This window comes from Scardinius erythrophthalmus, assembly GCF_964197995.2.
Source record: "Scardinius erythrophthalmus genome assembly, chromosome: 9".
Taxonomy (NCBI): Eukaryota; Metazoa; Chordata; class Actinopteri; order Cypriniformes; family Leuciscidae; genus Scardinius; species Scardinius erythrophthalmus.
The window spans coordinates 29,231,402-29,242,720 of NC_138229.1; the positions used below are offsets into that span (position 1 = coordinate 29,231,402).

The window sequence follows — 11,319 nt, forward strand, 5'->3', positions numbered from 1 at the left end:
AGATGTCTTGAGATCCAATCTCTTGCATGGAGAGTGTGTTTAGTAGCTCGCTGTGTACTCGGTCCCTTCTAGTCCTCGACTCAACAGAGCGAACTCTTTCACAATGTCCTTCATCCGTCGCTTACTCGCTTGTTCCCTGTGCGAATGAAGAAATGAATAAAAAATGTTTGTATGGTGCAAAGTGTCAGTCTGGTGTTCTGGTGCTAATGCTAATGCTAATGCCGTGGCCCTACCTGAGGATCTGCTGGCAGAAGTGCTCTTTGTTCTCAGCGGTGAGGTGTGAGCTGGGGAAGCCAGGGGGCAGAAGAGCCTCTCTGAGCCACAGAGACAGAACACTGGGACAGTTTCGACTCACTGAGAACAAGACCTCCGCATAGTGCTCAGCCAGACTGCTAGGACACTGACCCCCAATAGCCTGTGTTGAGCAATGAAATTGGTCCTTACATGCTCTATACAATATATGCAGTATTTGGTAACACTTTATTTTACAGTGTCCTTGTTACATAATGTTACATGTACTTACCATTGTAATAACAGTAAATTATGCATAATTACATGCAACTAACCCTCAACCAAAACCTAATCCTACCCTAACCCTATAGTAGGTACATGTAGTTAATAATTATTACACCGTACTTAAATATATAATTACACTGTAACAGTGATACTTTAAAATAAAGTGTAACCCAGTACTTTATGGCTAAATATTCCTATGTAACATTTCCATATGAGGTGCTTGTTCCCAAAGCACTTTCATCTGTTTTTTAAGGTTCAATGTTAACACTTTCTTAACACTGGAATAATTTATTAAATTAATCATTAAATAACAATAACTTTGTTTACGAAACACTTCAAAACAGGATCTGACTGCAGGGCAATTATTTTTAAATACAGTTTAAAGATGCTCTAAGCGATGTTGGGTGACGTCATGTTGACGTTCAAAGTATTTTCAAACAAAACGGAGGCTAGCTCGACCCTCCCTCCTCCTCATCCCGTCCCCTACCCCTCCCTTCCGTGCTTCCTGAAACAGTCATGAACGAGTCGGAGGCTTTTCCGATGTAAATTCAGGACTTTGAGCGTTCCTTCTCCTTTGCCCTCTTCTTTGCTATTTGTTCATCGGAACTTCGTCTCTTTGGTCGTGTGTCGGCCATATCAAAATTCAAGAGAATATAATTTTAACGTTAGTCGTTGTTAGGACATCTCTCCTCTAGCTAACTTCCCTCTTCATTCTTCTCTCTCCTCCACACCCCACACCCCCCTTCATGTGCATGCGCACTAACCCCTCAACCCCCACCCCCAAATCATTCTTGTTGGTTATTGTACACTCTTTGTTATGATTTGTGGTCCAGGCTGGGCCAGTTTGTTTTTCTTGCCATTTGTGGAGCCTGGGCTGTCTACAGAGACCGCGTTTTTTACAGTGTGTTCAGGGGACAGGCAGCTAGCGGATGGTGAGGAGATGTTTGCTGTTTGTGACAAAAAATGTTTTGGCCTAAAAAACGCGTGACATCGCTTAGAGCACCTTTAAATAAAACTGGTTGGTGAGTATGATATTGCTTGTATACAGTTCAATAAACAGGTTAATATTGAGTATCTTGGATTTTAGACAATTATTTTGGCTGCCAATGAAAATAGTAAAGAGTTTTCTGGTCTTCGAGCAACACAGTGGTGGTGTTTCATTCCTTAATTAATCAGTATTTTTGAACGAATCAGCTGAGTGAATGTTGCTAAACATAAATTTGCTCATAAACACAGTGGCTGCATCCAAAATCACATATTCTCTTGAGTAGGTGCTTATTTTGAATAAATAAATACATTACGGCTGCTAAAGAAGTATGTTCTATATAGTATGCTTCACGGCCATCCACAAATCCTAAAAAAACACCCAAAAAAGTGTCCATTGTACGCACACTTCAGAATCTAGCCGGAAGCAGTAGGTCATCCGGGTACTCTTTTATGAGTACTGTGAATTCTGACACTTCTTTTGTCACATACTGTTTTTTGCCTACTAGGGAAGTATATGATTTCGGATGCAGCCGGACGCTTGTTTCGTTGCTGAATGAATCAGTGCTTTTGAACGAAACAGCCTAGTGAAAGATTCAGTGAACCTCTCATAAGACAATAAGTGTTTCCATAATAAGTGAATCAGTGTGATTGAACAAATAGTTTAAATTAATGATTCAATGGCTCACTCATAAAGACATTCACTTCATTTGTTCCTGAATTAATCAGTGTTTTTATACAACTAGCTAGAGTGAATGATTCAATGACTCACTCATAAGGAGAGTCTTGTTTCCATACTAAGTGAATCAGTATGATTGAACCAGACAAATGAATGATTCATTGACTCAGTCATAAAGGTCACCTGTCAGTTACTAGTGAAATGATGAGAAATCCCAACCACTAATGCACAGAGAGTCTGTCTGAAACCGCTGATTTCTATATGACTGAATTGCATGCAGAAATGTCTGACCTCTAGTAGGGTCTGAAGGAGCAGCTTGCCGTCGTCCTGAAGCAGCTCCCTCACAGCAGGAATATCCTCACAATGAGAGATCAGCTCCGTCTGTGTCGAGAAAGCTCAGTCTGGTTACTATATGCTCCACTCAAGTGACTGTGGTGCAGGGTCACTAATATTACAATTACTAATGGTACAGAAAAGGTTTATTCCAGTACAAGCACTAGCATTTGGGCTGTATGTTCCACTACAGCTCCCTGTAAAGATGAACTGAATGTTAAACGTGTTGTACAGTACTTACAAATAGCAGACAGGTTGCTTTCAGTGTGGGAGTTTCAGGGAATTTGAATGATAAGATTCCTACATACACATAGACAGTTAATGGATGAATGAATAAATGTTGAGCATTGTTGAATGAGCTTGCTGAAGTGACACTCACCACAATAGAATACAGCTTTAATATCAAGATGGTCTGAAAGATAAAGCTCAGACTTTCTTCTCAAAACCTGCAAAGACATCAGAGAAAATCTTATTCTAAAAAAACTACCATAAAAAAGAAACATGGGAAACCTCTTTTAGTTTTTTTTTAAAGAAACGGTTCTTTTGAACCATGAAAATGTATGTAAAATATTAAATCTGTGTGTAGACTAAAGTCTGAAGACAAAGGCAAAAATAAACGAGCACAGACCTGAGCATGAAGCTGCATAAATGACTCCACCACATCTGGATGATCTCTGGAGCCTACAACATTTCTATATAGTTAGAATGACTATAAGTCAAACGTTAATATCATAACAATACTTGTAAAATTGGGCAATGTCTCCATATTGAAGGTATTCTTTTTTTTTTCTTCACTAGCCAACTAAAAGTGTCTGATCACAGAGATAAAGTGAGTAAAATGCTGGTCATGTGATCTTAACATGGCAGCCACCGAGCTTTTTCTATACCAGTCATGTACAACATTTTAATAATATTTCTCAAATGTACTATTCATTTCTTTAGGGGTAAAACAATTTATAGTGTAAAAGGTTACTTAATATACCTTTAAAGGGATAGTTCACCCCAAAAATGTAAATTCTGCCATCATTTACTTAGCTACATGTAGGTCAAAACCTGTATGACTTTATTTTTTCTGTGGAACACGAAGAAAATATTCTGCAGAATGTTTTAACTGTTTTTGTCCATACAATGTCCAAAACAACACTGGCTCCTGTTGATTTTCATTGTAATTACAAAATTACACTTTTTCAAACACTTTTGTGTTCCGCAGAAGAAAGAAAGAAACAGAGGTTTGTCGAAAGCTTAGTGATGGTGACACTGAAGTCGTGTAGTTTGTTTACAGCCTACATGCTACTTTTAGATTTAGTGATTTTTTTAGGCTTTAAAATTTATAAAAGTTGGCTGTCTGAAATCGCATACTTTCTGAGTAGGTCCTTATTTTGAACAAGTAATTATTTCATGACCTATTGAAATGAATTAATACCTATTGAAGTTACAAAAGTTATTCAGACAAGAGCAGTGAGTGATTTTTTTCTTTGTCTTTTGCTGTTTGATTAACATTAAAAACGCAGATAGCAGCAGGATTATTAGGATGCGCGAATCCAATAAACAGTTTACGTTCACTTAAGCCATAACTGACTGTTGAGACTTTGAAATTGTCCATTCAAGCTCAAGAAAATGTGAAAGAGAGCTCAATTCATCATTTGCGCCCTGTCTGGGCATGCACTTCGGATGTTTGCGCACACAAAACTTTCCACACAGCGTGTGAGTAACGAATTGAGTTCCCTTTCGCGTCTTCTTGCGCTTGAATATTTAAATTGGCATGGCTTAAACTTTCGTGACGTTTTTTTTTCCGTTTTGTTTACGTTCATGTTCTCACAACATTGCATTGTTAGAATTCATAAAAATATTACCAGCCAACTGGCGATTGACAATTTCATAAACTCACCAATGCCGGCGTTTGGCGAGTGTTCATTTCAAGCCCTGTCTTTATATTACGATTGTGTGTAGAGTCAATTGCATCACTTCACTGCCATTCCCAAATCCTCTCCCGTGGCCTCATGGGATAGTAAAGTGTCCATTGGAGGCACATTTCAAAATCTCGCAGGAAGTAACAAGTCATCCGAGTTATTTTTGACTACTCTTTTATGAGTACTGTGAATTTGGACTACTCTTGTCACGTACTGTTTTTGGCCAACTATATAGTAGGGAAGTATGCGATTTCTAATGCAGCCATGTGTTCATTTGTGAAGATTATCACAATGAACACAATAAAAATCATAAACCTTTGTTGGTCGCAGAGCTCATTTTCTGCAATAATCCAAAAGCCAATGGAAAAATCCTTCAGGGTTTTTGTCAGGGAAACCAGGGTGATGCTAACTTCCGGATTGGTCTACAAAAATTTGTCATCACTGCAGCAATCTCTCGATTGGTCACTTAAAATACAGACCTTGATAAAACTCATTGTTGATAGTGACTCTAATCTCTTACCTAGCTGGAAAATGGACATGGTGATGTTGGTAATCAGCTCTAAAAGGGCAGTGATTGGAGTAAAATGATCCTTCTCACAGCCAAAAATGTGAACTAACTAGAGGGAAATATGTAAGGCATAAACACGTTATGACACTCAACTTATGAAGTAAACACAGAAATGTTTTGTTTTATGTGAAGGGTTAGACCGTGTCTTTACTTGTCGTGTGAGGTCTAAAGCCGAGGCTTGTGGGTAAGCGCTGAAAATCTGACCAATGAGCTCACAGAGCTGAGTCACCAGCGGTGCAAATTCATGGATAAGGGTCTTCAGTGATTTCTCAAAGACAGCACACACCGCCTGAGTTGAGGTGAGAGAAAAGTGAATCTTTCATATACTCACACATACACACACAAACACACACACGTTCACCTACACTGACCTCTACCACCTCATGTTCATTCAGCCACTTGTTGAGAACAGTCTGGATTAAAGGGAAGGCCTGCTGCAGGACGACCACCACCTGAGAAATGACCAGAACAGCTGTCAAACCACACTTAGTACTGTTGAGTGTTCATTTTACAGGTCTGTGCTGATTCAAACATGCTTGCTAATAAACAAAACTGATTGGAGGTTGAGGCGTGATATGTTGTCGTACCGGGTTGTTGTTGCGTGGCTGTGTTTGGACAGGCCTCATCACTTCCAATCTTTCACTTTGTTTGTTTAGATCAAATGTAGAGAAGAGATTAGACAGCAGGCCAAGGACGTGGATAGTAGGAAGTTTATTAGCGGAGCTGGGCTGCATCAAAGGGTAAAAGAGTAAAAACATTTTTCAAAATATCTTCTTTTGTGTTCCACCACAGGTTTGGAATGACATGAGGGTTTAAACCCAGACAGCAACATTGTGTCGACCCAGATCCGGGCCACATCTAGTACATGTGGATTCCACCCGCACCAGATGTGGGCCGGATCTCGGCCGGCACAATGTTGCTGAAGTTAACTATAAAACCTTTTTGGAACTGTACTTATTGTGTACTAAACAAAAATACATTTTCTTTTCAGGTTTCGGATTACTCTAATAGTATGTGAATCAAGCATACGCTGACATTATTGCACCTCACCAGCTCATTGGCCAGTTTCTCCAGCTGCTGGATGTGGGGAGTGACCAGAGAGAGCAGCTTTCCCAGTATCTCTTCACTGGGCAGAGCTGAGAGCAGGAAACCCAGTGCCTGCATTATCCACATGCACTGCGGGCTCTGAACAGAAGACTTACTGTCAATCCTACTGGGATATAACGATTAAGCATGGTATAGAGTTCAAGCTTGGTGATATTTTAGATATTCAATCGGAACAACCAAAGAAAAAAACTAGACTTCCGGAAGTCTAAGTTATCATAAAGAAGTCCCACCCTGTTTATGGTCAAGATTGACCGAAAGACCCTAACGCAGAGCAATTTATTTTAATATGTGTTGAATGAAATCTAAATCTATATATCAGCCAGTGTTGAACAAAAAGAAATGAAGGGGTTGAGATTATAAAACATCCAGAGTGCAAAAGATTCACAACACACACACACACACACACACACACACACACACACACACACACACACACACACACACACACACACACACACACACACACACACACACACACACACACACACACACACACACACACACACACACACAGGTTTCCATGTTTTATGACTTTCCATAGACATAATAATTTTAATACTATACAAATTGTATGTTTTATCCCCTAACCCTGAACACAACCATCACAGAAAACATTCTACACTTTTTAAATTTTCAAAAAACATTATTTACTATGATCTATAAGCTTTTTTCCTCATAGGGACCAAAAAAAATGTATGTTCCAAATTTGGTTCCAAAGGTTTGCGTATTTGCTTAAACAAATGATAGCGAAATGGAGAAACTTACACATAAATCTAAAATCTAGATTATATCAAAATGACTTAAAATCCCAAAAGGTTGTTACTACTCCAGGGAAGGTAGTGGGAAAAGTTACACTCTTAAGGCCCTTTCACACTGGACGCGATTTTTACGCACGAATAATTCGCGCGATGGTTTTATTTTTTGATCAGCTGTTTGTGTAATGAGTCCTTTCACACCGAACGCGAATGTGCTGCGGCGAAAAAACGACTTTTTTTTTGCGTTTCGATGTCGATTTTTTTTCCCTTTTGCGGCGACAGAAAAGACTTCAGCCAATCATATACTACAAGGACAAAGATTGTGTGGCGTAACATTGCCAACCAACTCGGTTATCACGACTGTGAGTATGTTGTGTGATAGTTTTAGTTGTTGTATAGTCCTGTGCTGTGTTGGCTAGCAGGCTAAACTACATTTGTGATAGAAAGCTAATCGTCAAAGATAGAGATAGAGACCGTGTTTACGCGGCTCATGTGATGGGTTTTGACGCGAACTATTCGCACACGAACTATTCGCTTTTTCGTTACGCATCCAGTGTGAAAGGGCCTTTACTGTCAAAAATGACCGTGGCGTGAATAGCCAAGGTGTGACTCTTTTTCTAAAAGCTTAGGAGGGTTGAGCATTATACAATGTAATCATGTTATTAGTGTAAGTTACAGTTACTGTGTTATCAAAACAAATCAAACACACATGGCTTGGACTTACTTTATGGATCTCTTTGACAAGCACCGCCTGAAACCGAAAAGACCACAGTGAGTTTAGTACACTACTCACTGACACTGGTTTGGTTCAAAGACAGCAGTACTTCTAGGCGAAAGGTTTTTTAAAACCTGTGAGACTGCAATGATGTCATTGGCATGAAGGTGGAGGTCATGCCGACACTCTCGGCAGATTCTCTTCAGAGCTGAGACACAAGACACGGACAGATTCGGGTTGGACAGACCATGCAAGACCACCGGCAGGACACTCGCCAACATGACCGAATGATCGGCCAGCCACTCAGCCAAAGAGCCTACAAGAAATCATGACAGTAGAAGTCAATTACTTTCAACTTCACCATTTGTGCAGACATGAAATCAACATTCACAAATATTTGTTAATGCGTTATTAAATAAACATGAACTAATAATGAAAAATCTCTAAATTAACATGAACCAAAATCAATTGATCGCCATAGCAACTAAACTACAAAAACACAAAATGATGCAGGTATTTTTCTCAACATTTGACATCACCATTTGGTTATATTTGTAAAATACATTTGCAATGTGTGTTTAAAAATGAATTAGTGTACCTATGGTGAACATGATGGTCTCAGCCAGCTGAATATTGTTGGCTGTGATCAGAGGAATCAGACCGATCAGTCCTGGAATGACGTCTGAGTAACTGACATCTACCGTCTCAGCAATGGACTGAAAGCCAAACAGCAGAGCCTCTATATCCTCCACAGGAGAGAGCGAGATAACAGAGATATTGTTCAATATAATACATGACGTTTATATTATATATACACACCATATATTTATGTAACATCAGGACTGACTTGCCATGAGGAGGGGTGTGTTGTGTCCGTCAGCAGTGTGCCTAGTTTATCATATAGGTTTCTGAGGAGCTCTGGGCCCAGCAGCTCAAACACATACATCAGAGTATCTGAGATGTCAACCCTGAGATCCAATTAAACATGCTTATTAGTGCTATTAAGTGTGCACATGATGGTTTTAATCAGACTGCTTTGAAATATCAATGTTCTTTACCAGGGGATCAGCGAATACACCCCTGTTTTTAAGTATTCAACCTTTTCCTATGTAACAAAAAAATGCAAGAAATAAATTCTGGCCACAATACATTTCAAATATACACTCACCAGCCACTTTATTAGGTACAACACCTGTTCAACTGCATGTTAAAGCAAATATCTAATCAGCCAATCACATGGAAGCAAATCAATGCGTTTAGGCATGTAGACATGATCGAGACGATCTGCTGAAGTTCAAACTGAGCATCAGAATGGGGAAGAAAGGTGATTTCAGTGACTTTGAACGTGGCATGTTTATGTCGAACGGGCTGGTCTGAGTATTTCAGAAACTTATGATCTACTGGGATCTCCACACACAACCATCTCTAGGGTTTACAGAGAATGGGCAAGAGACAATATCCAGTGAGCGGCAGTTCTGTGGGTGAAAATGCCTTGTTGATGCCAGAGGTCAGAGGAGAATGGCCAGACTGGTTCAGCTGATAGAAAGACAACAATAACTCAAATAACCACTCGTGACAACCGAGGTTTGCAGAAGAGCATCTCTGAACATGTTGAATCTAGAAGCAGAAGAGCTACAGCAGCAGAAGACACACCAGTGACACTCCTGTGAGATAAGAACAGCAAACTGAGGATACGATTCACACGGGCTCAACAAAATTAGACAATAAAAGATTGGAGAAACGTTGCCTGGTCTGATGAGTCTCGATTTCTGCTGCAAACATTCAACTGGTCGGGTCAGAAATTGCCGTAAACAACATGAAAGCAGAGATTCATCCTGCCTTGTACTGTTTCAACGGTTCAGCTGGTGCTGCTGGTGTTGGTTTAATGGTGTGGAGGATATTTTCTTGGCACACTTTGGGTCCCTCGGTACCAATTGAGCATCGTTTAAACACCAGAGCCTTACTGAGTATTGTTGATGACCATCTCCATCTCTTTATGACCAGTGTTTCCATCTTCTGATGGCCACTTCCACAGGATAACACACACGTCACAAAGATCAAATCATCTCAAACTGGTTTCTTGAACATGACAGTGAGTCACTAAACTCTCCACAGTCACCAGATCTCAATCCAATAGAGCAGCTTTGGGATGTGGAGGAATGGGAGATTCTCATCATGGATGTGCAGCCGACAAATATGCAGCAACTGAGTGATGATTTCATGACAATATGGACCAAAATCAAAGAGGAATGTTTCCAGCACCTTGCTGAATCTATACCACAAAGAATAAAGGCAGTTCTGTAGGGCAGTTCTCCAACCCGGTACTAACAAGGTCTACCTAATAAAGTGGCCAGTGAGTATATGCTAAATATATATACATTATATATTAGCAATACATTTTGGGGCATTTTTGCATTTTTATTTTGTATATTTAAAAATATCTTATGAAGATGCACTTATTATGGTAAATGTAATGTAAATGTGGACAATTCTTAGAGGATCTGAAAGCAGAAATGTGAAGCTTTTTTATAAAAAGCACTTACAATAATTCTTCTTTTAAAACTTTTTTCAGCATTTTAGTAATTTTGGTGTAAAAAAATGACTAACCTTTTGTCTTGTGGACATACTATTGAAACAGTGAGCATTTAAACATTTACGGATTGGCCCCATTCACTTCCACAGTGTGTCTCACTGCAACCCTGATTTCTGCTTCTTTTTTTTTTAAAGAAAGATAATTATAACAAATATATAAATAATTTTGCAGTTTCTTAAAAATCTAGTTTAACCTGTAGGTCCTGAACTGCTCTTTGTCATCTGCGGACCATGTGGCGTACTCCTCATCTCTGGGAAAACAGGCCTTCTGCAGCAGAACGTCCACCAGCTGGAAGTACACAGGTCTGTAGATCTGTAGATAGAGCGTCTGCCTCTCAGCATCCAATGACATCATCTCATCCTGAAACAAGCAGCCGATATACGACTCAAAACCTCATATCTGCACAAGTCAATGCAATACCAGTTGGAACTTGGCACCACACTTGAGTGATTGTTCTGGCTGGACCTGCTGTACCTGTAGGGTGTACCAGAATGTGAGTGTGAGAGAGCTGGAGGTCTCATCCACAGGGTAACGTCCAGGTGTACCAGTGCAGGACATAATCATGCTCACTAGAGCCTGAAAGCCCTGCCAATGGTCCACCTGCTCCAGAAGAGTCCTGGGGAACGAGAGGGACAGAAAGAGGCAGAAGAAGTTTCATCAAACAGACAAGGGGAGTCAAATGATGAATAGGCCCAGGCCATCTGAGGTCATATAAGACTATTATTAATGGGAGATTAATTATGCATACAAGTCATTACGTCCAACCTGCAATGCGTTTCTCCCAGAGCTACAGCAATGCGACAGATTCCATGAGACGTCTCCATGTCTCCATCCTGCACCGCCTTCTTTAGCTGCTCCTGAAGACCCAGAACCTGAGGAACAACCTTCAGCAGACTGTCTGCAAACCTCCACATCAACAAACACACAGAGCAATAATGATTTTTTATGCTTAACCTTCTGTGCACCAGGGGTTTAAAGTGATACAGAAATGGATAGTTAGTCTCAAGTGATGGTTAGTTTCCTTGTGTAGGGAAAAGTGTAATCATATTATAAAATCACACATTTTTTGTCAATTTATCAGCCAATATTGAATATTAATTGTTTTGTTTTACTATAAAATTTGTTAAATTCTTAAAGAAAAGTACACCAACTGAATACC

The 11,319-nt window shown here is 39.8% G+C and overlaps 1 protein-coding gene across 1 annotated transcript in view; it reads right to left on the reverse strand.

The window, feature by feature from the left end:
* Positions 1-11,319, reverse strand: part of ipo13a (importin 13a) — a 26,538-nt gene continuing 15,219 nt past the window's right edge. The window contains exons 4-21 of the mRNA XM_081373515.1: positions 10,926-11,066; positions 10,635-10,776; positions 10,354-10,520; positions 8,415-8,535; positions 8,166-8,313; positions 7,702-7,883; positions 7,577-7,603; positions 6,041-6,175; positions 5,578-5,718; positions 5,362-5,442; positions 5,142-5,279; positions 4,943-5,039; positions 3,141-3,193; positions 2,892-2,958; positions 2,754-2,812; positions 2,471-2,560; positions 234-415; positions 1-136 (exon numbers count right to left, since the gene is read on the reverse strand). Of these exons, the coding sequence (XP_081229641.1) occupies positions 40-136; positions 234-415; positions 2,471-2,560; positions 2,754-2,812; positions 2,892-2,958; positions 3,141-3,193; positions 4,943-5,039; positions 5,142-5,279; positions 5,362-5,442; positions 5,578-5,718; positions 6,041-6,175; positions 7,577-7,603; positions 7,702-7,883; positions 8,166-8,313; positions 8,415-8,535; positions 10,354-10,520; positions 10,635-10,776; positions 10,926-11,066 (2,068 nt within the window). The 3' untranslated portion in view covers positions 1-39. The remainder of the gene's footprint in view (positions 137-233; positions 416-2,470; positions 2,561-2,753; positions 2,813-2,891; positions 2,959-3,140; positions 3,194-4,942; positions 5,040-5,141; positions 5,280-5,361; positions 5,443-5,577; positions 5,719-6,040; positions 6,176-7,576; positions 7,604-7,701; positions 7,884-8,165; positions 8,314-8,414; positions 8,536-10,353; positions 10,521-10,634; positions 10,777-10,925; positions 11,067-11,319) is intronic.